Below are 27,267 nucleotides of genomic sequence, written 5' to 3'. Positions count from 1 at the left end.
CCTAAGAATGTAACTTGTAGGAATAAAATTTTTTGTTTCAGCTGGTTGACACACTCTAATAAGAAACATTTTGCCTAAATGTTCCCTGCTAAGTCTATTTAGACAACAGAGCCAGCAGTGTGGAGTGGAAGAATGAGATGCTGACGATACGCTGCTTTCTGTAGCCGATCTGCCGATAACAGCAGCTGCATCTCACTTTTGTCACAGTCCAGGACGTGCAGGTCTCACCTCGTTATGGGGCCAGTGTATGCAAAAGCATTCCAGGTCCTCCAGTTTACGTGTAGCTGCTGAAATCCTTAGGGAAAGAATGCTGCTCTGCCCAAGCTTTCATAACAGCCAATAAATTTAAAAAAAAAAAAAAAAAAGTTTAAGCCAATAAATAACAGTAAAACAAAATATTTGCAGTTTCTCAAAACCAATGAATTCTTCCTACGGTGAAAGCAATGGGTGATGCTTTAAATCTAGGATGCTGCAGCTTCTGAGACGGCATGATTCACCGAGGTGAAACAAACATAGCTGTTACTTCCTTGGCCGTATTCTACAATGATGCAAGTAACGTCCATGCAGATGGAAACAAGTTCACATGACAAATAACATGGGACAAAAAATATCAAAGAATAAGGCAATTCAGTTCAAACTAAATCTTTATTCATATGGAAAATACTATTTTTCTTTTTGCAAATGATGCTAATAAATAAAAATACTCAGAAAGAACTTTGCTTAGAGTTAAGTGACTAATTACAGCCACATGAAGCTTTTAATTCCCGTTAAAACCACACCAACAATCATGCAGATTGGCTACGAGAAAGCAATATAAACTATATTTTATTTTGTGCAATCTTATAATACAATCTTAATGCTACCTTCTTCTAAACCATTTCACATAGACTGAAATGCAATTTCAAAACAAGTATCAAGGGATATATTCTACACTTATTCCACATATGGAGCTGTGTATAGCCTAAGCCCATAAATGTATAATGTAGTTAAGCATCTAAAGAAGGTAAAAGAAAAGAGGACCCCATTCTGAAAATTCAGACAAGTTTATAAACATAAGAGAAGAAAAGCTCAAACCAGTGAGTTCTCAAAAGACAAATACATTATTAAAGCATAACAATAAATTATATTAAATTTAACAATGTTCATCCTTAGAATGGTTATTTCTGAGGAAATATCACTTAAAAAGCACACCAAAACTTTCATCACTAGGAGTTAAACCTTAACTTTACATATCTCAATTTCCCACTTGGATGCAATTTTGTTTTATAATAGGCTTCAGCTTTATGAGCGTATTCTTTATCATACATCTAAAAACAAACTGAAAAATGTTGCAGTTAAGCTGTGCATCAAACACATCATCAAGGTGATAAACAGGCACTTGACAGTATAATGTGCAAGGCAAAACCTTTACTGGTCACAGTATAAATAGTTTCTTCAGGAGGGAAATTAAAAGTTCTCAGCCCATCTTTGAAAGCAAAATATTCAGGGCTACTAGCAGATCTTTTTCTGTTCTTTTAGGTCAGCACCAACAACCAAACTAAATACTAGCTCATGCCTTAGAGGGTATTCCATAAACTATAAAATGCAGCATACTTTACCCAAGAATACTAATTCTTTCCTATTATTAACCTCAGCATAGGTACTTGCCAAAGGCAAATACAGAGTTTACTCACAGACTAAATGATGTGATATAAATGCTAACCCTTTCTCCTCTATTAGTATTTTTTAATATATAACACCAATTTTACAATTACATTTGCCAGTTACAAGATCCTGTTTTGTAGCATAAAACACTGATGTTCTTTTATATAAACTTAAGAACAAGGACTTTTAACATCCTATTAAAACAGGAAGAAAACCAGAACCAAAAACATTTTACTACAGTTTCCCTCCAGGCACATCTCAACAGGAATGTCCAAAAGATAGGTATGCAGGAACTGTAATCCAGAAAACTATACGTGAGCTGGGAGAGGAGAAAGAGAGCGCTGAGAAAGGAGTAATGTGGCAGTAACAGAAACAAGGTACAAGCTTAGAAGAAAATTGCGTGTATCCCTTTTCATCAGCATAAGCTTCTTGCAAAAATATGTTTACAAGACATCTGTTATATAAAGGTATATGCTTTCTTGTAAAAACGCGGATTTCCTCTGACATGCTAACTTGATCTTCCGACTGTACTGGCCATGTTGCTAGGCAGTCAACAAGTTTTCAGTTCCATTATACCAGTTTAACAATCAGGAGAGAAAAGGCCTACTGTTCATTTCTTATGAAACTTTTGGTTTGGATTTTTTCCATGAATGTTAAAGTAGTATTTATATAGGTCATATAAACAAAATGGAAACTAACTTTGGATCTGACATCAGCCACACCGCTAATGAGAGACAATATGCTAGAAAGAGGCACTTCTAGTATTCTTACATACATTTCAAATCTCAAGGTTAACACTTCACCTTCTTTTACCAAAAAAATTAAAATATCAGTAGCTAATAAGACGGAGCTTTAGAACAAAAATGCTTCAGAGCTGTGTGCATGCACATACTTGCAATGGCTCAGTTACTCAGTTACCCTGAAAATGCCAGAGTATGGAGCAGGGAAGGAACAACATGGTACAAAACAAAAAGTTGTTTGTAGAGTAAGGATCAGCTATTGTAAAAATGAAAACATATGCCCTTCCGTAAGAAGCAACTTATCCATAGATTCAGGACTACAGATACTGAAAAATCGAGATCGTCTTACACTCTACTCACTGCTGCTTTCCAAATTCCAATCATTTTTTTTTTTTTGACATAACATGCACCTTAAAAACCGAGCAGCTTAGCTTTGTCAAACAATGTTCACTATAAAAAAAAAACAAAACAAAAAACAACAACTCTGGAAGACCCATTTGACCTGACTATTGGTGAAGATCCTGTGATGGAAGGAATTACATTAGAATAGTATTTTCCCATTTCATACACAGTATAGCACATTGTGACAGTTGAGCATCTTGTGTGCACAAGCTGAAGCATATGCTGAGGCTGAAGATCTGGAAAACAGTCTACTAAGTACAAGCATTCTCCCTGCAAGCGACAGATCAGTATTCTTAGTTAAAAAGGGACAGCATCAAAACTAAAATTTTGAGTGGCCCTCAAATACCAGAAAAAAAAACAGGACCTCAAGCTAGTGAAAGTTCCTACGTAAGGCAGACAAATTTACAACCAGTGTATACATTCACTAAGGAATTACATTTTTTTGGTAAAACCAACAATCCAACATACTGCAGAGTCTGAATGTGAAATATAGGCACAAAATAGATTCTCTACTTTTTTCTCAGTGTGGAAAACATAGCTATTTAACAATGTAATACGAAAATTTGCTATCAGGTGAGCAAAAATTTGTAACAATCCAAATAAAACAAAGTACTGTATAAAGGTGCAATATTGAGCAGATTTGATTTTGGTTTAAACATATGAGTAAATCATGGAACCTTTCTCTTCTTATCTATGAAGTATTTCACATTACCAGTATCATTCTAGTTCTTCCCAGTTGTCAGTAAGGTTACCTTTGCTTTGACGTCTAATACTAACCAGCTTGCCAGCAGATTTGATACTCCACCTGGAACTGTTTCCTGAGCTGGCCAGGTTTGTGTATCTTGTGGAGCCTTTGGTTTCATCTTCCCAGCCTGACCAGGCTGTGCAGTCACTTAAAGTAGCTGCTGCATCACGGGTAGAGTCAGCAGCGGTAATCTGTGGTGGTTCCCATCCCTCAATCTCATCTGGTTTCCTGGATTGGACATTCTGCTTTATCACCAAACTGTCCCAAAAACCTGGCTTCTTTTCAGACTTCATCTCTTCCTTTAACTTGAAGTTTGTTCTAGAAAATAACAATGATGAGGTGATTAATTTCTTCATTTAACAATGCATTTAATAGTTCTTAATAAACATTCAATTAATTTATGTTTTATAGTGAGGAATGCTAGTCAGTTGTCAGCCTATGACAGCACATCCATTACTGTGAACTTCAGGAGAAACACCCTCGTATACATGTAAGCCTAAACACAGTAGAATTTTGCAGTGATAAGTTGGGAGTGGACTGAGTATGGACATTTCCTACTATAAAAGAACTTACACTCTGCCCCCCCCATGAATTACACAGAACTGCCTTTGGAAATGTATGAAGTATTTTAGCATGCATTAGAACAATTGAATTTACTCACCCTTTGGATTTTGGAGATTTGCATCCTGCTAGCAATTGCTGTTCATCATCTTTATTGAACATAGACGTCACTTCCTTCCAACCCCGGAAACTTGCACCTTGAACCTACAGAGAGAAGTGAACGTCGTCATAAATGTGAGTTACAGACTTACAAGCACAGAGTATGGATGTCAGTGCTGACTCTGGGTGGCTGACAGGCAGCTACAGCCCTACATCTCGCGCACGGTGCAGCTGGGAGCGCAGGGGCTCTACACAGCCTGCAGAGGATGGCCGTGTTTCAGAAAAGAGCAGGCTGGGTTACTGCAGCGAGAGCTCTTTCCTGGTGAGCAAAGAGTACAAACCCTGTCAGTTTGCAGAGGCTGGCAAGTGATGTCAGTGGGTACTGCTGGGCTCCTGGATGCTCTTCTGCAGGCAGGAGCTGCTGGCTCTGTTTTAGTATATCACAGTAAGAAGGGAACCTAGGCAGCTTAGGGAACAGTCTAAGGGGCTTCAGTAGACAGAAATGAAACGAACAGTCATTGCTAGAAGGGGCCACAAAAGACAGGACAGCCAGCTGAATTATGAAACTCTTAAGATTTAACCTGCTTTGCACTCATTGGTCCTCTTTTTAACTCACCAAAACTACTTCTTGTGGCCCTGCAAGCAAAAAGGGTAAGAGCGTTGGCTCACCAGTGAAATGTAACACGTGGCACTGGTGCACTACAGTGTGCTCTCTAAATTTACTGCGACCGTTAAACATGTAGCATAAATTATTTTTTCAACATTATTAAAGGTTTGATCCCCTCTCCTCCAAAGTGAAAAAAATAGGTATTGGTTATTTTTATTTTGATAACATGCTTAGGGACTCTTAACAGAAATGCACGCATGCGTGCTGAGCACAGAATATGGAAGTGGCTGTTCTTTCTCTCAAGGTCTAGTAAGAATGGCAGAGTGACAGTCTATCAGCGTTACTTGATTACATTTAAAAAAATATAACAATACATTACAAAGTATAACAGACAATCAAAACAAAATTGTAATTAACACGAGTGAAGGCAAATTCATCACCTATTATTATGCTTCATCCTTTCTGCAGAACTCATTGGTGCAAATTAGTGTCAATTTGACATATAGGTTTTAATTGATTACAGTGCATAACTGGTACATCCAGGCCTTAAAACATATGACACATCACCTACCAACGGAGCACAAACACCAGACAGTAAAACACTGGTACTGCCAACTCCTCACCTTTCAGAAACCCACAACCTCTACCATTTACAGGAGTAAACCAGCACCCTTGTTATCACACGTTAGTCACGGAGTATTTCTGTCTCTTGTTCTCCCGTTTCACTATGTCCTACACCTTCACTTCTCACCCACCTTCCCTACACACATCTGAACCGCCTCAGCTACTCCAACTCAGGAGACATAGCAGGTCCATTTTAGGATCAGGAGAAAGGTCTAACCTAGACTTTCCTACCACTCAGTTTCACCTTGGTTAGATACAAACATGGACCCAGCTTTCAGCAAAGCTCTGGAGAACTCTGAAGAGGGAAGGCTGAGCAAGCCCAGAGCAATTTCCAGCTCTCGTTCATGGGTATGGACAGACTATGTACAGCAGAGACAGGTTCACCACAACCCAGGCCTCCGCAACTGCTCTGCTCACCTCTTCCTAAACCCACGCCTAATCTTACCATAAACCACAGCATTCCTCGTGGCTTCACAAGAAAAGCAACAGCTTCTCTACATATTCTTTTTCCACTATGAGAATCAAGTGAGTATAGATTATAGTAAGTAAACTCCCATGTTTAAATTAAACATACACTTTCTATTTTTAATTGCGTTAAAAATATGTAGACGGCTAACTTCACCTTTTCATCGCTGCGGCAGACTCACCATACCCGTCTGACAGACGACTGGTACTGTCGATAGTATAAAACAAAACCAGGCAAGCTGCAGATTATACCTTCAAACAGATACCTTGCTATACAAAATCCTTGTGTTTAAACTATCAGCCTCTCCAAGCAGTACTCAATATTCAATGCTTCTGTGGTGCAAATAATGGTCTAAAACCTCAGTTTTAGTCTATAAAGGCCTAAACCTGTTCATCTGTTTCTGTTGTTCAGTTAAATTCTGTAACAAGTTTAACAAGAGGATTTGTTATTCTGATTCGGCTTCCTCTCACTGCAAAGTACTTCATCTACAACAAACTTCCAAAAAAAGGAAGAATCTCCACGAAGTTAGCTGCTGAAGGAAGTAGTCTGTTTAAAGAAAGAAAGAAAAAAAAAAAGAAAAAGAGAAACTCTAGAAAGCACTCAGCTTTTCATATGTTAAATCCTTCATCTTCTGTTACCTTAACTCAAACTCTACTGTAATTTCAGGGTCTTTGGGAAGGAACCTTTGCTACCATAGGCAAACTCACAGCTAAAAGCAGCACATACTCATACTGCCTTAATCCTTTAGGCCTTTAAACTGGTAAAAGACCTAAATATACCTCAGTGATCTAATTTATATATAAGCTTGTCTTTCTTCACTAATGATGTTTCATCAAGCCATTGCCAAATAATAAATCTGCAGATTAAAAAAAAAAACACCTTGTTACTGGTTTTCAGATAGCAATTTAATACAGAGAACCAGCTTAATTTAAGTTATATGTGCCTTTAAAGAACAGCGTTGATGAAAGATGATTTAGAGATAAGCATTTATACACACACTTATGTTCAACGTAAAAAGCATATACCTACCCATACACCTTCTTTTAACCTAGAACATCATATGTACTTCACTGATTAAACTCCTAGCTTTGCTGCATTGTTTTGGATACCCAAGCAATCCTCCAGCCAAAAAAAAAAACCCCAAACAAAACCACCACCACCACCAAAAGAACCAAAACCATTACATAATAAAATCTTGTTAATATCTAGTCACAAGCTTTCCATATTTTTAACTTTAGATATTTTAAAATTTAATTTAATTAAGCCTGATTCTGATTTACAGATATCTTTAAGAACAATTAAAAAGTTCTACTCAATGGCAAGCAGATAGTGTGTACAGGTCTCCAGATGATACAAATTTACAAACTCTGCACTCTTTCTACCTGTACATAAATCAGTACCTATGTACACATTGTACCATTCCTTCACTATTTTCATAAACAAGCACTCCCACGATGGATCCATGGCATTTGTTAGGTATACACAAGGGTAATAAGCGCGTAGCAGATTCTAACTGATTTATTCTTCTCTCAACTAGTCCGTAGGGGAAACATACACTAAACCTTTCAGACGTACTTCCACCACTTACTTATTTGGGGTTTCCAAAGGGAACACTGCCAGGATAATCTACGTAAGAACATCCGTGTCCAAATAGACCATATTTTGCTAATATGTGATAAAACTCATTGCACAAAGCCTACTGCATATTAAATGGACTAGGCTGACAGAAACCCCATAAGTGCAAGAGTAAAACCAGAACCTCTGCCTGCCACGCTTAAGCCTCCTCTTCTACACCTGCCTGCACCAGCGCTGATCTTCTGAAGCATCTTTTCACTCAACTGAAAAGGAATGAACAGCTCACTCTTGATAGGCTTCTCAGTGGCACCATACTTCAGAATATAAACCTTAGCAAAGGAGGAGGTCAAATACTTATTTCCCACTTCCAGAAGATTTTTTCTAACTACTGAACTATTTAAGACAACAATGTTTCTTTTTGACTACAGCTGTCATGTAACTCTGTCCTGTACTAAAAAAATCCCTCAAATCAGCCTGCTGCATTTCTGTATTTCTTTTCAATGTTCTTTAAAGACTTTTAACCTACAGACAAGCACCACCACCAATGCATCTGGAACAGTTACAACTGTATCTGCTGGTAGGTATAGCTCAGGAAAGAGATCTTCAAGTCACCATTCTCTGAAACCATCAGTTTGACATGCAGCAGCTGCAAAGCCAAAAAATGCTGGGAACCATGACAAAAAGGATTAGACAAATTCAGACAGCAGATCCGTAAATGGACACCCTCTATTTAGAGGTATCCTCTAATATCTTGAAACAATGATTCTTGATGTTAGGAGAAGAGGCCTTAGAAACTGGCCAAGCTATGCTCTCCCTGAACAGCATCTCCTGTTACCACAGCCAAAGAAAGACTGCCAGACTCGGTGGGCCAGGAATCAGCTAGGAATTTCTTACATTCTTATGCAGCACGTGGAGAAAGACTCAGATCCTAGAACAATTAGCTTCCTTGCAATGGATGTCAAAGGCAGGCCAATAAGTAAAGAAGAGATGACACTTTGGTAAGCTGACTCCTCACCACACCGGAGACTTGTTTTATGTAAAAAGATTAAAGCTATGCAAAGTATGAAAATACAGTACTGATATGGTCTTAAAGCATCAAGCTACTTGCAGAAGTTCTGTATTTCATTTTTATGATGTAACTGTCTACACAAAAGTACTACTAAAACTTTTTTGAAAGTTTATATACATAACTGACTAACTTGTATTCTCAAACCTTTAAAGTATTTTTCCATGTGTCAGTGGAAAAAGAAATAATTCAACATCCAAAGTTCACAGAATCACACAGCCTTTACAGCTGGAAGGGACCTCTGGAGACCATCTTGTCCAACCACGCTGTTCAAAGCAGCGTCAGCTTGAGCAAATTGCCAAGGATCACATACAGCTGGGTTCTGAATATCTCCACAGCTGGAGAATCCACAACCTATCTGGGTAACGTGTTCCAGGGCTTGACCGCCCTCATGGTGAAAACATTTTTTCTTATGTTTAAATGGTATTTCTTCTATTCCAGTGTGTGCCCATTGCCTCTTGCCCATTCACTCACCACCACCAAGAAGAGTCAGACTCCATCTTCTTTACACTGTCCCTGCTGCTGGTGAACATGCAGAAACCTTTCTTCTCGCTCTTCATTTTCCTCACCAGATTTAACTCTAGGTAGACTTCATCTTTCCTAACCCCATCCTTGTTTGCTCAAAGAGTGTCTCTATATTCCCCCCAGGTCACTTGACCCTGCTTCTACCTCCTGTATGCTTCCTTTTTACATTTGAGGTTTTTCAGGAACATCTTGTTCATGCAGACAGGCCTCCTCCCAACTTTCCTTCTTTCTGTGCTTGATGGGATGGGCTATTCTTGAGCTTGGAGGAGGTGATCTTTGAAAAATCAAAGATGACTGATACCTCTAGAATAGAACTAGGTGTACAGTCAAAACTCCAGGTTAAAAAAAAAAAAAAAATTAATCAAGTGAAATGCCCATAAGGGACTACTAAGAAAAGAGAGCACTATTAAGAAGGACTAGAATTCTAACATCAGATGTTAGAAAGTCAAAACCTTTAGAGGACCAGCTTGGATGCTGCAGTCTACTATTTTTCAAAAATGCCAATGAGAAACAAAGCAGAAACTTCTCAAGATGCCATTTCAGTATTCTGTGAAGTAGGATTACAGACTGGTCTCGTATCAGTTTGAGAGCATAGGGTATGACTATCAGAACAGCAATTAATAAAAGTTTCTCCCATCTCTTCCATTTTAGATTGTGAAAACCTGTGCAGCGCAATGCCCTGTGCAATCACCTAAAAGGATCAGTAGAAGTGAAATTACACATACATATTAATCCATCAACTGGCAGACTACTGAAAAACCATCATCATTGTCTATCCCAACAAGCATCTAAAAAGCTCAAGCCCAGAGCATAGATTCTTCCCCTTCAGTAGAGGACATTCCAGCTTACAAAGTACTCTCTCCACCATGAGAAAGCTGCCATTTAATTAGCATATCTTCTGAAACTGGGAGTACAAGTAGTCACTTCTAGAACATCATGTAAAGGATGCAGTCTGTATCCCTAGTCAAGCTGCCTGCTGTTTCTTCCCCTCGCTCCCCTTCCCTCTGCCTTGCCAATGGTTCAGCATTGGTGCCCATCTGTCAGACAGATTCCCAGAGAGAAGTCTCCCAAGGTGGCAGATCTGGCTGGTCAGACATTGCTGCTGAAAAGGGTCAACCCAGTCAATTGCCTGCCCATATCTATACTGCCTTCCTTATGCTATAGTTCTGTACCTGTCTGATGCTGTGGAAAACCAGTACAACTCACTAAGCCAGCAGAAATCTAAATCATTCATTTTTTGTGTTCTTTTGAGTCTGTGATAAGAATCAGCTCATTAAAAGATGACTGAGTCAGTCAGTCACCAAAGAATGTAGAAGTTAGGGGCAACAGCACCTTTTTTGTAGCAGCTCAAACACCCTCTGAAAGTAGCAGTCATCTATCCACTTTCTTCCATACATACATCTTTGTACATACAGTATGGCTTCCCCAAACTCACCCCCTAAGCTTCACTCTGTAAACTCAACCCTTACAGTAAGGGTTTTCTGCTTTGTTACCTATATTGATTCAAGTGAATCAACTGTATATGAATTGCATATGTTGACTACAATTTTTCTTTCTTTAGATAAAACAGGGAACAAATGTCTACTGACAGCTAACTTTACAGAGTGCCCCAGAAAGGGACAGCTCCTCTTAAATTGGAAGTCTCCTACAAAATTGAGAGGTATTGTTACCAAAAATGACTTTAGGTATACCTTTTTTCACCCTGTCAACAAATTCTGATGATTTACATGACTCTCAGCTTCCCACACTAGGTAAACAGGCAATGAGTAATAACTGAACAATTGAAGAGTCTACTGAGAAACAGTAAAGCATCACTATGAAGAAAGTTCAGTTCATTTTACTGTCAAAGGTACATAGTTCATCATTAGAGCTCTACTAGAGGGCAAGAAGTTTGATGAAAAATTAGGCTAAAAGGCAACAAACCAGGAATACTAACAGTTGGGTTTAAACTAGAGAAGTAGATTTGCCTAAAAGCAAATTTAAAAAATACATTGCACAAAAAAGTGTGTAGATATAGATGAACATATACTAATGATGAAAACTGTGTGAATTTAACTGAAAACAGTTATATCTATCCATTAGTTCGATGTAGTTAATATACATAAACACTTTATTATGGGAGGGAAAAAAAGCACAGAATTCAATCAAGTCAAAGAATAATAGCAAAGATTTGGGACACTATGTTAGAGGTACAAGACAGTTTACATTTCAAAGCAAGAGATTCAAGTATGTTCAAATATTACTCTGGCTCTAAAATGGCACAGCTTTATGAGTGGGTACAGTACTTTCAAGATATTCTGGTCAGACTTTTCTACATCCCAACTGCCTCGTCAGCAGGACTCTGGAGCACAGAAATCACTCTCTGCAGGCTACAAGAAGCCACATAACAAGAGTATTAGGAATGAAAAAGAGCAGTTACAGGGGATTCTTGCTGTATACCTGCAATGAGAATGAGCATGTTCAATGCCATTGTGTAGTTAAGCAGCTAATCCCCAAAAATCCACTGCTCAGCATGTATGAAATGAGATTTCCAGAAATGTATATTTTAGCCATGTTTTAGCAGACCTTCACAAGTATTTTCACAGAGGATTGACAACTGGTGAATCAAAACCCTCCAGCAAAGTAGAGGCACTCCACAAAATACTTGCAGAATTTTTTTATAAATGTAAACAAAAAAGAACAGATTTTCCTCTCAACCCTGACTGAGAAGAAACAATTGTTTGTCCTACAGCTTTCCTCCCTCCTCCCCCTGAAAAAAATGAGCCTAAAATTAAAAGCTAGAGATGGAATTTTCCACACAAGTACCTTACAGTTCAATAAAGTTACAACTAAGTGTTTTATTATTATTTAAAAATGCCAATCAATCAGCTTTAATTAAAGAAGCATTGTTCCCACATTACAGGAAACATATTCATAACATGGAAGAACTCAACAGAAAGTGAAAAAATAACCCTCCTCCAAATTTGTCTTCCAGGTATCAAAGCATCTGCGGGGAGAATTTCTCAACTCAACCAACTGCTGGTGCGCAGACCAACAGTTACTCTATTCTGTGGCACACGTGAGCTGAAACTCCAGGATATAGACCTACCAGCATCTTCACCAGAATGTCCCAGCATCTCCAATTTCATTATTAAAACGATTTATTTTGTTTCTCAAAACTCTTTGTCTCTTTTCAAAAGCTGGCCTAATAACAACTGTAGATGAAGCCTTTGCTGTACTTTTAACTCAGAAGCTCAGCACACAGAGGAAACTCCCAAGATCAGCTGCAGAGGCTGAAGGGCCAGGCACATCATGAACATGGGTTCCAGAGTTCTGCATTTGGAGGAGCACCACTAGAGGGGTCGCAGTTCCTTACTTTGAGATGTCAGGAGGCTTTTTAACCAGCTACACCTGCCTTTCAGGAGAGCTGTGAAGAGGGAACTAGAAAAATTCAGCTTTGCAGTTAGCCTGTACTCACTGCTAAGTGAGCAGCTTCCTGCATGAGCAGAAACTAAGACCATTTTACAACGTCCATCTCCAGCCATTAGGACTAGTTCCCACTTTTGCACCTCCAGACCTAGGTTGAAGGCTTTCCTCTGGGCATCTGGACTGTCTTAAAACTCAGGCTTTAAGAGACCAGGAAGGCTGTCTCCCTAAAGGGCAGACATACACTTCATCCACTGCCCTTTTCCTCAAGAACTTCGTTGTTCTTCACTATACTGCTTCAACATGGAAACCGTTTTATTCATGACATGTGCATACTGAAAAGGCCACACATGTAATTCATCAGCCTTTTATTAACATATTAAAGATTTTGGAACTTCTGGAATATCACTGTACTCACAGCTTCTAAGATGACAGAACAACCAAATAAAATCCAGAAGTGCTTTCAGAAACAACAATAAAGAAAGAGAAGATGAGAAGGATAAGGTGCTTTTTTTGTGAATACATTTTTAAGACAAGGGTGTTTTACTTTAAAAGACAAAAATACTGCAGCTCAGTGGTTTGCCTGATGACTTTTTTTCTTTTCTAAAGTCAAAACACACACTTAGCAAGCCTTCCTGAATGACTAAGTAAGGGGCAAAAAAGCTTCAATACAAAACAAATTAATTTTAAGAGTCTTTTCCTAAACATTCATCATCTGGCATAAAATAACCAGTAGTTTATGTTTTCATGAAAAGGAATACATTTCTTCTAAAAAGTAGAAAAAGGTATAACACAATCTGACTTCTGTTTTCAGTGAAAATCATGCTGCATCTGAAGTAGAACAAAAAGAAGCAACAGAGACAGATGTTCAGTTTATACATATTAATGCATTCTATTACACTAATGAACCTTTTTTTAAATACTTTTCTCTATACCTATGGAATTTCAAAACAAGCTCTAGCATATCATAACAACTTCCAGTTCTTTAATCTTCTACTAATGTATTTTAAGAACATTAAAAAAGATTCTTGGACACATATCAAGGTAAAAAGACTTAACTTGTATGCTTACTTTTCTTTTCTGAAAGAGATACGAGATAAAGTCTCTAACCTCTTGTGGTCAGCCAGCCAGCTGAGCTACATATAATGGAATGAATAACCCAAATCCCTTCTACTTTTAATGTTTCCATCGCTGGTTAAAGCTAAAATTTAGTGATGCCTTAGACTTCAGTTATTCCTGTGGCTTCTTATTTTCATTTTGTGTTTTAACATCTGTTATGTGGAAGAAAAAAAATTAAGATACCTTCCCCTCCCCATTAATGAAAGGAAGTAAGGCAGCTTTCTAACTAATACTGTACTACTAATACTACTTCACTGAGAACCCCATGACCAAGGATCATTATGTAATTATAAAATCATCCATGAAGTGAATAAATATCCTCCTTAATCAGGCTGTACATGAAAAACAGGTAACTTCCTAACATACAGTGACTGAAATATATATGATATGAAACATTACACTTCAAAGAACAGTTATTTACCTTTGTTGCAAGTTGTGACACTGAAGATGAAACTTCATCATGAAGAAACTGGTCTTTATTCTCAAAAAAAGGATAAAGCTAAAAAAGGCCCATAGTCAGTTTTGGTTTGACAATTAGCAGTGACAAATTCTAGAGTGTTCATAAATGCTTTTATTCTATTCAGCCCATCATAAAAGAAAATTGACAAAATACGATCACAATGCAAAACTAAGTGAACACCACTACTAAAATAAGAAATGTGAACAAAACAGCACTTAGAATGATGAAAAATGCTTCAGCAGATGTAAAAAAAACAAAATCAAATCCCTACAAAACCAAAAACCCCACACCCAAAGAGAGATCAAGAAAAACCTCGCATTATAACAATTTTAGTACAATTAAAATTAAAAATTTAAAACTTAATAATTGTGTCTGTATTTTTTGGATCTACACTGATTTTCTGAATACCATACTAGATGATGGTCTTTGCAGTGTCTGTAGGATGCGGGGAGAGGTATGCCCCAAGATTATTTCCTCCTTCACATTAAAAAGCATTACATTTCCTTAACTAAAGGACAGACTTTTGCCCACATTCCTTTCCCCTGCATTTATAACTGTAGATTCCTGAAGAAAACCAGAGTACTGAAGATGCTAGTGAAGGTAATTCAGTAGGGTAGCATTTCTGTCCATCTCTGAAGCAAGCTGGTATCTTAGTACGCTCAGGTCATCCTGTTACTATCAACGTTCTCTTCAAGACAGGACAAGTAAGATGAGTGTCAGGAGTACTTTAGAGGCCAAAGAAAGATATAGAAAGTGGGGCATAGCATACAGGAATTATGTAATTTTAATTTTCTTCAGTCTGTGTTTTAATGAGAAAAATGGTACTTTTTTTTTTTTTTGCTCTACATGTAACTCCAAATACAAACAGTCCACAAGTACAAAACAAGAGCAGCTACCTAGAACAAATTATTTAACTCCAATTCCAAGAAAAAACAAAATCACAACAGAATGGTTTATAAGTGGCATTTTCACAGAATCCCATCTTCACTTTGGTCCATTTTTTGCGTATGTCAGCCCCTCATTGTTTCTAAACCAAATTTATCAACTTCCTTTTCCATTAAAGTAAATGCTAAGGAGTTGACAGGCTCTTTGCTCCATCAGCTTAATTTTTGTTTTAGGGTAACTCCACGCGCACATATCCCAAGACACACAAAACACACCATATCTCAGCTCCTACGCATTACCAAAGACCTCCTTCACTCTGCTAACAGCATAAGAAACAGGTGAGAAATACAGCATGAGAAGCGTTAGGTATTTCTAGTCATGTGGGGGCCCACATGTATCAGCTTCATTTTGAGATACCAGCTTCAAATCCCATGCACCTTTTTTTGTTATAGTTATTTTTTATATTTTTTTTTTACATTTATTTATTTGCCTCCTAATGTTTCAGTTTCCTTTATGGGAAATACTTGTATTATACAAGGGACAAGGATGGAGTTGGGAGCATTTCTAGAACAAGTATGAAGACAATCACGCTATAGTTCAATAATAACTGTATGTTGCAACAGAGCGATTTGTAGATAGCTAGCTTTGCTTGTTGGGGCAGAAGACAAAGTCAGGAACTCCTGTTATCATCCAAAATGAGAATATTACTTCCTGTGGATCTCAACAAGTTATTTAACTTCCGGATTTCAGTTAGCTCTCCTTAATGCAGGAGGATATTATTGCAGATGGGATACCAAAAATGATGAAGTTAAGATATGTGTAGTACTCTCAAATGAAATTCAATTACAGAATCACAGAATCACAGAATGTTAGGGATTGGAAGGGACCTCGAAAGATCATCTAGTCCAATCCCCCTGCCGGAGCAGGATTGCCTAGACCATATCACACAGGAACGCGTCCAGGCGGGTTTTGAATGTCTCCAGAGAAGGAGACTCCACAACCTCTCTGGGCAGCCTGTTCCAGTGTTCGGTCACCCTCACCATAAAGAAGTTTTTCCTCATATTTATGTGGAACCTCCTGTGTTCCAGCTTGCACCCATTGCCCCTTGTCCTGTCAATGGATGTCACTGAGAAGAGCCTGGCTCCACCCTCATGACACTTGCCCTTTACATATTTATAAACATTAATGAGGTCACCCCTCAGTCTCCTCTTCTCCAAGCAATTACTTTCTCCCCCCCTTTTTTTTTGCTTCTTTCCTTTTAAGAGAATCATTGGCAATGTTTTAAACAGAAATGCCACACACATACCGTTTCAGAAGTTTCCTTGTTTCTCCTCAACATTCTCAGCTCGCAAACTTTTGGATGAGGTTGCAAAGCCTTGCACTTAACACGATGGCATCTCTGCTTGGACACAGGGTAAGAGCTAGAGAATACTTCATCTGATTTGTCCATTTTTTTCCCAAAAAGAAAAAATTACAAGAACTAGAAAAGCCTCAAGGGGAAGTACGGTAAGAGGAGAAATTATCTCAGACATCCAGAGCTGGCAGAGCTACCATTTTCAACAACCAACAATACTGTCTCCAGAATAAACAAGACACTGTTAGAACCTTCCAAAGAAATAACACCTCTTGTTTTAATTCTTCTAGCTCTGCAAATATCTAAGAAGGATAATAAAAATATGAAAGCGCATAAAGAGACTTCATGTTCTGCTACACAGAAGATGAAAGACAGAAGTGTGAAGGCATACAGCCTCTAGCAAGCCAGAGCACAAGGAAGCAAGAGTGTGAAGCAACTTTCACAGTGCAAGCTTTTGGGGAAAAACCAAGGGATGCAATGAGCACCTCATGTGGCTAGGGAGTCAGCATAATAAAATGTGAATACTATTGCTGATAGAAGATGTAATTCACAACAAACAGTAGACAAAAAAGGGGTATTTATTTGTTTCTTTAAAAGTGTGACAACTAGGGCTGTGTTTCTGTGTTAATACACTGCTACTAGTCATGGACATACAAGGTGTTACCTCACAAGGAATGAGTCAGTAGTTTGCAGTAACTATGCTCGCGCTTTGGGGGCTGATGGTAAAAAGACAACACGAAGTTAAAAGATACGAAATACAAAGATTAAAAGATATGAAACCCTCAAGAAAGCAATTGGTGAGAATTCAATACCTAAAATCCATTTTTTAGGGTGGAAGACCTACCAAGTATCCATAGCATCCTTTTAAGATACACTGCCTAAGAAAAGGAGACTTGGACAACTGTGGTGTGCTTGTGATGTCCATCTGTATGTCCCATGTGCTCACAGTAACTCTTGATTGAAACTGGCCAGTAGGTTTCAATTCACCAGTCTCAGAGGAACGTTTTGTGGAAAATCCGTGGCTAGGGAAAGCAGAGAGAAGCAGACTAACGCTCCACAGCAGGAAGAGAACGCGGGAGGAGCACGTGTGGGGGTTCAAAGCCAGCCATGGACCACATCGCGGGGAGAGACCTGCACACTATCTGTGGTAGGGATGGGTTATGTATTAAAAAATAAATATGACAGAGGGAAAAAGGAGAGGGAGGGAGGGGACCAGTGCCACCACTGGGAAGAGGCGAGAAGAAAAGATGAGAAGTCATATACAACCTGTCTTCACTCATTACCCACAGAATAATTTGCGTTTTTCAGTGACACACATTAGTAGACCCTCTTCTGATACATATTCTCTACTTTTGTTGCTGTTCAGAGATCAGGGAGTCTACGATTTGGTTTTTCAAATTTTCTTTAGGGAACAATCTACTGTACAGCTACATGTAAAGAGTGAAGATGGGCTTTCTTTATCATGCTGCATAATACATGCTGACACTGAACACTTACAAATTATTTCAGTGTATTTTAATCTGGGCAGTTCAGTTACAACAATTCATTTTTTGCTTCAATTTAAAACAAAAACATGGACCACAGTATAGTATTTAGTAACTAATAGGTGACTAAATGGTAATGCTAGTGGGAAATACTGATCAGCAACTTGAACAGCCTTCCAGTTCTGGCAGGGGAAGGTTGGTATGCGCAGTGTGTTTTCATAAGGAAACAAGTGCCCTTTTGTTGGACATACTGCAAACCATAAGGTACTCAAGGGATTAATTCAACTAGCACACAAACCTTTTTGTACAGAGATCAAAATTGTAATCTACTTCCCTCAGCTTCCTTTGTGGTAAAGTAATTAATTAGTGTCTTTAGATCATTCACTTTCGCAATTCAGGCCAAGATGAGGAACACTGGACATCAAAGAGTTAAGACAAATAATAGCCTCATCTCACCCCACATGCCCTTCTTTTGCTCTAGTACATAAAATGGTACATTATCGATTTTCTCTATCCGGTTGTGGAACCTTCCTATCGTACACACACTGGCTGTCAAAGCCAAGCACACGTAAGAGTAAACAAGCTGTTAGTAAAAGAGTAGGTCCTTTCGGTGCAAATTCTCGCCCTTCTACTGACCTGTATATCCCCTCCGCCTCTTGCCATGCCTCATCAAGGACTGAGTGTAATTTAAAGTCTAGGTTATCATGCCTGTAAGTGCAAATTAGATTATGAACCACAAATGTATAATTTAAGTGGAAAAAAAAAAAAACCCAAACAAACACCGCCTCAAGAGGTATACTCCAGGGTAGAATTTAACACAATTCCCAGTATTCCACAAACCCCACTCAATAATTTAGTGATAGGAGAGGGGAAGGTTAAAAAAAATTAAGAAAATCACTCAGGAAATCACAAACCTGAAAGTTAACCTCTGAAGTTGGAAAGATTCCCAAAACACTGATTACAAACCAAACAGCTGAACAACTGTATATACACAGCCTGATCAGAGACAGTCAGCACAGATTCAGAAGAGCTCACATTGCCAGATCACCATCTTAAAACACAGCGAACAAAAGAAACCATTTCCTTGGGTTTGAGCAGGATCTTGCTTAACGTCAAATGAAACAAACAAGACTAAAGCAGGTTATTAATGCAAAAGTCACTCTGCTTATGTAATTTTAGAACCGAATAAAAAACAACTCAAAATGCACTCAAACATGAGTAAGAAGAAAGTTAGCAACAGCAGATCAGTAGCACTGGGCCTCATTTTCTTTGCTGCACCTTTAATACACACCTGGAAAAATGCTACATGTGAATATGCTTTCCGAGCCATGCAACAGAGGCAACAGTGATCAAATGTAAACAGGCACTGAAACAACTATACTATTTTCAACATATTCTTTTAACACAGCTGAAAAATAAAGCTGAACTGTACCTGAACACGCACACAAAACTGAACATGCCCTATACGGAAGAACGACATTTGAAATTTTAACAAATAAAGGATGCATTACTCAGTCATACATAGCTTGCTTCTGGGACACGAGGCTATGTGCTCAGCAGACGTAAGTCCCGTGCTGAACTGTGAATTGCCCCTGCTCTTTTCTGGCAGAGGTAGCCTAGACTGAGATCAAGACCATTTCATTAGTCTTGTCCATATTTCGTCTACTGCTAGATCTCAATCTTCCATTTGTACGTCCCTAAAGCAAGCGAGTGAACCAAACTAGCTATCTGGGCAGGTGGTGTAAATTGAAAATTTCCTATTAATATCACCAATGAAAAAATATTAACCTAGCATTTCTAAAGTCTGTTCATGCTCAAGGGTAATTCGGTATTTTAAACTCATTTTTCTCTTCTATAAAAAATACTTTTCCACTCCAGATTGCTCACTACACTTAGAAAAACATTTACATGATGACAATAAACGATTTGAAATGCCACTGCAACTAAATAGTGACAGTGACTCCTATCCTGCAAGTTTCCTCTGCCAGTCTTTGGCAAAACTGAAAATACTTTGTCCATAAAGAAAAGGAAAATGTAAAAATCTGAGTATGGTAAAGAATTATACTTTCATCTTGGGATATATTTAGTAGGCAACACTAATCTTGACACATGCTTCTAAAATATAATCCATCAGACCATTTCTAGAACTTATTTCACTCTGCTGACTTTAAAAAGTCCAGGTGACTATTTCTGATACAGCAGGCAACCACTGAATGTATTTAAAAACGCTTCCATCTTCTACGCCCCAGTCTTTTGTACCTACCTATTATTCACCAGACCGACTGGAAGATGAAAAACCGTTTTCCTATGTTTTCACCTTTCAAATTATTATTAATACTGAATAAATTAAAATTAAGATGACGCTCTTTCCTTCAGCATCCACAGCTGTCAAGAACTTGTTTAGCATTTTCACAAACTCTGTTTCATCCAACCACTTCAGTTATTGCTTCACATTCCTTTATGTTTTAAATACAGTATCTAAATTATTTCCACATTTTTACTGTCAATTGATATAAATGACCAAACTTACTGGAGAAGATTAATTTCAGAATGTAAGTATTTACATAAGAATACTTTTGTAGTTCTGCATTTTATTGGCATTACAAAGAGAAACATCAGAACACCAGATTTCTATGCTTTCTGTTTTTACATCAATACATGAGGTTATTCTATTAATTTTTCACATTATTGTGCATCTCCGTAACAAGTGGTTATAATACATCTTACTCAGACTTTGCTTCTCAGAAACATTTTTGGAAGAATGTTATTAAAGATTAAACACCTTAAAAATATTTTTAAAAAAAGCTCTGCTCATTAAGAATTTAGCTTTGCCCAATTTATAATATTTCAAATACGCTTCGAGCAATGCAGACAGCTGTATTAAGACCAAAATACCATCAGTGTGTCAAAGCTAAAACGAAGTAAGAAAGTCAAATAATCAATTTTAATTCAATCGCTGTGACAATCCAAATATTCCAGTGAAGTTTTCCATTTTGATGAAATTTCTGACTGAAAATCTGTCAAGTATCTTTAACAACTTATCCATACTAGAAGTTCGTATTTGCTTTTTTCTGATCCAGAAAAAAAACCAATGGATGCTAATTAAAAAGACAGTAGCTGGCATACAATTTTTATTCAGTCATGGCGTTTGCAATTAAATTACATATCTTAAAAAAAGCTCTTGCATGAGTAATGGCAGTATTTTTGTAGTATAGTTTCTGCAAAACAGGTTGAACACATTATTTTTGGTTATAGTGTTCACCCGCAAATACACAGCTTCCTTTTGACATGCGGCTTTCATCAGCACTTTTGATATTCGCACAGACCTACTAGAACCCATCCCGGAGCTCCTCACAAAGAGCCAGTGGTGAAACTTGTTGGAAATGTACCTCTGATGATGACTGAACTGAAAGATAGTCTACCTGGTAAAGTGTTCAGTAACTTCTAGTAATGCTATTTATGTTACAGATGTCCTCATGCAATCTGGCAAATAGTTTCTATAGAAACAAGGAAAAAAATAATAAAACTATTTTACCAGCAAAGAATTAAATAGATTAAAACCATTAATTCTTTCTCAAAAAGCAATATATTTTAGTTTGTATATTAATGGTAACAAATCCAGCACTGCTAGGAGAGTATGGCTCCAGAAACCTCGCAAAACCCCATGAAGATACAACAAATAGCTTTGGGAAAGTGGATCTCAAGGAATGATGTGGAGGAGAAGACAGCGGTTTTGTGCATCAGTGAAAGGGGACAATTCTGTATTAGGCTGGAGGGGAGGAAGACAGACAAGGCTGCTGGCAAACAGAGACGATTGGAGCTGGTAAAGCAGAACTGGCTCGAGGAAAGATACAACAAGTGATAAAAATGACAAACGAGGGAGAGGAAGGGGATGTACTAAGAAAAACCTTGAAAGCAAGGACAGAGATCTGAATGTAAATGTCCTGAAACAAAGAGAGGCCAGCTGAAGAAACGGAAACCGAAGGATGAGGAGGACTTAAACTTTATGCCATAAGCAACAACATTAATATCAGCATTGGGATTTGCAGGGCCTAGGGGATGGGGAAACACTGCGTAGGTATTAGAAGCTGCAGAGGAAGTAATCACCATCAGGATGGGAAATGAGGGTCTGCACAAGAATGTCAGCTCTCTAGACAGAAAGAAAAAGAATAATAATTAAAAAAAAAAAAGGGCAGATCTGGACTTTAGAGAGGAAGCAGCAGTAAAGTATTGGACACAAATTCTCTTTAGCACAATAGATAAAAACCACTGACAACCTTCAGCTTACAGGCTTGCCTGAAAGAAAATGATAGATACTGATGTTGTCTATAGCAGGAGACCAACCAGACAATACATGCGTTGTAGGACTTCTAAGAGGCAGAATAAACCAACAGAGAGGGCGTAAGAGGTGAGAAGCAGATCTGATCCGAGTCAACTGTGTAAAGATGACAGTATAAATCAGAAAGCAAAACACCTCAGAAATGAAAGGGATTAAAAAAAAGAAAGCCTAAGCCCCAAAAGCACCCTCAGCTCCGTAGAGCTCCAGGAAGACTGTGAGAAAGAAACAAGACCCACTCAAGAAGCTGCTGGAAGATAAATGTGACAAGGAGGAGGAAAAGCAAGAAATGCAGGCCAAGGAAGGGCTCAGGGAAGTCTTCGCTGTCAGTCCCACAATCTAATGTTCAAGAATGATGACAGAATACAGGTGATGGATTTTAGCCAGGAAAATGTCACCGAAATGTCACAAGAACAACTCTGATGAAAGGAAAAAAACAGGCTAGCAGAGAGAAGAAGGTATGAAGGAATTATAAGAGTACTGCAGGCAAAGCACTGAAATGGTTAGAAAGTGAAGGAAAGGCATTAGCTGGATTAACACTGACTGCTTTATTTTTTAATTAAAAAATACCCTTATTCAACATATTAGTAGAACATAAGAAATGCTGCTCAGCTCCCACCCATTCCTGCAGGGCCTGTCTGAGTTCAACTCATTCCAAGATGAAAGCCAGTATTAAAATTGTACCAGAGACTTAAACACCTTCATTAAAATAGATAACTAGAATTCTGTATAGCCAACTTTAAAACATCCAGTGAGCAAGTCTAAACAAAATTCAGCATAAAACATGTTTTTGCACATATTCTCTTTGAACATAATAAAAAAATACAACCAAGGAGAACAGATCAAGGCTAAGGATCATGAAAGATAAAGTTGCAGAAGATAATATAGGTCAGCCCCGACACCCGACACCCATCCACTACCCCAATATATAGGCGTATTTTAAAGTTGAGTGCCATTTTACAGAGTTACACGCGATATTGACACAGCATTGACATCTCTGAGAACTGATTAGATGATAGCAGGCTTGAATCAAGGAGGACTTAGCACGACTGCCAAAACATTGCCTTCCTGAAGTCAATACCCAACATTTTTCCCTTTCCAAAAATATAACTGCAGTTTGAAACATAATGACTATATTACAAACTGAATGCAAGTTTGGCATGCATCACTGTACATTTCTAGCATACTTTGAGAGAGACACACAAAAACACATTAATTTCATTTTATACATGTGTACTGTTTATGTGTGTTAAATTGCCTTCATGTAGTAATTGCAACTTTAGCCAATAAAGCACCTTCATTGCATAAATTCGTATTTATGCTTCAAAGCATAAATTAAAATTAACTTCTAAGATTCAGTCTAAAACTGTCTGGTCTAAAAAAAACACACAACAATCCACACATTTATTTACACAAGTACTGTTTCAAAATTTACTTGTCTTTCTTATCTCAGGAAACACCTTACTATGTTAAATAAGTGTTAACAATTCAAAGTACTTGAATGTATGCAGAAACTTTTGCTAAAAAGTGGCCAGAGGCTGACAATTCCCTCCCGTTGCAATTTTCATGTTCTAAAATTTGTTTTTGTTCTCCCCTGGAACAAAATCAAAACGTTCTGTATTCCACAAAACCAGAACTGTCAAAACTTCTCTCTTTAGATCAGCTAAGCTTTTCCATTTAAGAACTACAAACTTCTACAAATTCAAATGTCTGCTTGAATAATCTCAGAACAGGTTTGCGTATCTAAATAGGATGATTAAAATTTCTGTAGAGTAACAAAGGTTTTTTTAAACTTACAGTAGCGTAATTCTTTGTTGCTGTCTGCTACTGCAATGTCCTAATTACTAGGTTGCACAGTGAGAACTCCTTCACTTTCTCAGCTTTGAAGAAAGAACATACAGCACCAACATTTCATTACACTGAACACTTTCAACCTGGTCTGTTTTAATGACACAGATGTGACTACCAATTTATTTTCTTTGAAGTAAAAAGTTTCAGCGTTATTTATAGCATGAATGGTAGAAGCTTAAGGATTTTCTTCCCACTTGCCCATTAAAAATGAAAATAAAGACAAAACCTAGTTGTCAGGGAAAACATCATCATAAATCAAAGTCAAAATGTGATGACTACAGTTCATCTTCTCTTTTACCACATGACGTATCAGAAAACAACCCAGAGGAAATTAAATCTAACAGTAAACTTCTCCATGAAATCTAATGCTGGGCTTTCTTAATTAATTAAAAAGCACTCAAACAAATTATCTAGATTTTGGCCCTCAAGACAGAAAATTAGGGAAGTCCTGGATTCTGTTCTTGATGATGTAATCCTTCATTCACAGCTTCAGCAGGTTGTACCATGACAAACAGAGCAGAGGCTGAGGAAGACTGCGACTTTCTCATGCACAGCTGAGGTACCAAGAGAACTCCTTCCACCACCGTTAACTCCTCCCCGCTCTGGTGGTGCCACTGTCCTGCCCAGTCAGGGGTTTGGGCGATGCAGGTCTGGACACCACAGTAGCAAAGTGCAGATCATTACCAAATCCCCCTACACATCACTGGATTTCACTCCCTTGTGATCATATTATTGGGAGCAAAAACAGGTTCTGATGAAACATTGAAAATGTCAAGACTAAAAGCAAGGCCCTCGAACCAGCTCTGCTCTTACAAGCTGAACAAGTGCATTTGGTTACCTCACGCTTTCTCCTTGACACCTGTCTAAGCCACGTTTTAGACATACTATACCTATGGCTGACCTAGAAGCTGCCTTTGATAGATCATGAGAATTACAATGTTAATCAGGTAATCATAGCTTTCCATACAGTCTATCCTTCCTTAAAGTGCACATAAACTCTAAAATAACTACATTTAAATGTTTTTGGGGGGGTTGTTCCTTTTTTCCCCCCAGTTGTCAAATCTCCTTGATTTTACACACAAAACAACTAATAGCTTATGGTCTTCACTCTGGTTTCTGTGCCAAGCTACACTACAGCCTTGCTAACTTTTCTGAATCCTTTATCTTCAAGAATATTTCATTTAGTGCCTTAAAATAATTTATTTTTCCTCTGCCACCTCCAATACCAAAAAGCATATTTTATTCCAGTGCCATTGGTAATAGACACTGTGGGAGTTGGAAAGGAATTTTCTTAAAATTTATAAAAATGGCAAACTTGCACCAGAAATCACTGACATCACCATTACAACTTGAGACAGCCACTAATGGAACAGAAGCCCAGAACAATAAAGACAAATGGATAAACAAAAAAAACCCACCCCAACCTCTGTTGCTAAAGTAGAGGATAAAATAATGGAAGAATTGTCAGGACAGAAGTCTGAAGAATCATCCTCTGACTGGAAGGCTAAGGTCAGGAGGCTCAGAGAGGGTTTGGAGCCTTTGTGGTAGAGCAGCAGTGCATAGTCAGTGGGATTTACTGGAAGCTTTTGGTGACCTTTGGTGTTCAAGGAGGGTTTCAGGAGGTAAGCAAGTCTAGGAGGGCTGTAGATAGCACAAGCCAGCAGCTTAGTGAAAACAGTGGAAGTTTCCAAACACCTGAGGATAGGAATTGTACGAGGGAGAGGTTAGATATTGTATGAGAGGTTGTGGGACATACTTCAGGTTGCCTCCAACCCCAAAATCCCCCTTCATCCCCTGAAAGGGGTCTCCAAAATGAGTATTTGTTCTTCCTTTCCCACAGGAGAAGATCCTATTCATCCATATGCGTCTTCACAGCTGCTCTCAAACAAGTAGCAAAGGCTAGGGCTCTTCTGTTCCCTGTGCAGGGGAAAGGACAAGGCAAGGCTGAACTGGGGAGCAGACTGGTGATTTTGGCTACTGGAAGATGGAGGGAATAATTGCTGTGATTGAGGGAGGCTGCTCTTCAGGAGCCACGCATGTTGACAACCCATAGCAGTTGTCAACCAGAAGGTAGATTATCCAGATGATACACTCCAGCTCTTCCAGCAAGGCAGGCAAGACAGCCATAGCGCAGGAAGTTGGGTGGGTTTTTGGTACCTTCTTTAGAATACAAACCTCACCAGTTTGCAGCCCTGAGCAACTGCTTGTTTTAGATATGCAGGTGTCCTGCAATCTCTCATACAACATCTACAGATGTGACATCTACACTGTGGCCACGGAAGATCAATAACAAAGTAGTACTGGACAGCGTTAACAGGCTTCTGAGCTGGATTGATGCCTAATTGTTCTCAAGTTTTTAAAAGCAAGTCAACAAACATTCTTTTAGTTGTTTTGCCTGATACTCAACTGATACCCTTCCTTTCAGGTTGTATTTGTTAGGCGACCATTACTTTGAGAAGGTCATTTAACTCATCAGTTAACAATGAAAGCCTTCAAATAAGATTGCAGCTATTTAAAGATAACCAACTACTATTACTATAGAAAAAGCAATCCTGACAAAACGTCAGTGCTCTACACAAACGCGCACACATCTGCAAATGAAGATCATGGCCTTACAAATCACTGTTTAACGCACAGTGCTTAACAGATGGGTTGCAGTGCCCCTGCCTAGGGCTGGGAGAGAAAGTACCCTGCGGTATGAAGCCACTGGAATGAAGGATAGCAAGTCCCAGCAATGCCGGAGGCCAGCTGCTGGAAGAAACCAGTCAGCACCCCAAAAAATCGGGTGACAGTTGCACGCCCCGCGCAAACGCCCCCTTCTCCGACCACGGCCAGCCCGGCGGCACGTCCAGGGGTGGGAAAAGTGATTACTCATGCCGCCGGAGAGGAGGGGAGCGGGGCCGGGGCCGGGGCCGAGCCTCAAGACACCTCCCCGGGCCCCGCGGAGCTCCCCCGCCGCGGCCCCCCGCCTCCCCCGCCGGGCTCCGCGCGCCTACCTGGGGGGCCGCGAAGGCGGCGGCGGCGGCAGCGCAGGCGGCGGCGGGCGGCGGGCCGCGGGGACGCGTCTCCTCCTCCTCGGGCGAGTCGTCCAGCAGAACTTTGCTGCTCTTGTTAAGCTTCCACATGGCGGGCGCGGGGGTGGCGGCTCCCGCCTCTCTTCGTCCCGGCAGCGAGAGGGCCGAGGCGGGAGCGGACGCTGCCTCCGCAGCCCCGGCCGGGGTGGCTCGGCACGGCTCGGCTGGGCACGGCTTGGCTCGGCTCAGCTGTCACCCCGCGGGGGGCTCCCGCGGTGGGAGGGAGGAGCGCTGTCTGGCGCTGC

At 39.2% G+C, this 27,267-nt stretch overlaps 1 protein-coding gene across 1 annotated transcript; it reads right to left on the bottom strand.

Annotated features, from left to right (window-relative positions):
• Window positions 1-626: 626 nt before the first annotated feature.
• On the bottom strand, window positions 627-27,267 carry TDRP (testis development related protein). The gene is made up of 3 exons (XM_068404869.1): window positions 26,945-27,267; window positions 4,193-4,296; window positions 627-3,849 (listed from the first exon to the last, which is right to left on the bottom strand). The coding sequence occupies exons 1-3, from the start codon at window positions 27,071-27,073 to the stop codon at window positions 3,504-3,506; spliced, it is 579 nt and encodes a 192-aa protein (XP_068260970.1). The 5' UTR covers window positions 27,074-27,267; the 3' UTR covers window positions 627-3,503.

This window comes from Nyctibius grandis, chromosome 1 (assembly GCF_013368605.1).
Source record: "Nyctibius grandis isolate bNycGra1 chromosome 1, bNycGra1.pri, whole genome shotgun sequence".
NCBI classification, from domain to species: Eukaryota; Metazoa; Chordata; class Aves; order Nyctibiiformes; family Nyctibiidae; genus Nyctibius; species Nyctibius grandis.
The sequence above is the reverse complement of the archived record's forward strand: the minus strand, read 5'-3'. Positions and strand labels throughout refer to the sequence as shown.

Coding starts and splice junctions, on each gene's coding strand:
- TDRP (XM_068404869.1), bottom strand. CDS start 27,073: ATGTGGAAGCTTAACAAGAGCAGCAAAGTTCTGCTGGACGACTCGCCC. Junction 4,297..26,944: donor CCGCCTTCGCGGCCCCCCAG/GTAGGCGCGCGG, acceptor TTCTCTCTGTAG/GTTCAAGGTGCAAGTTTCCG. Junction 3,850..4,192: donor AAATCTCCAAAATCCAAAGG/GTGAGTAAATTC, acceptor GTTATTTTCTAG/AACAAACTTCAAGTTAAAGG.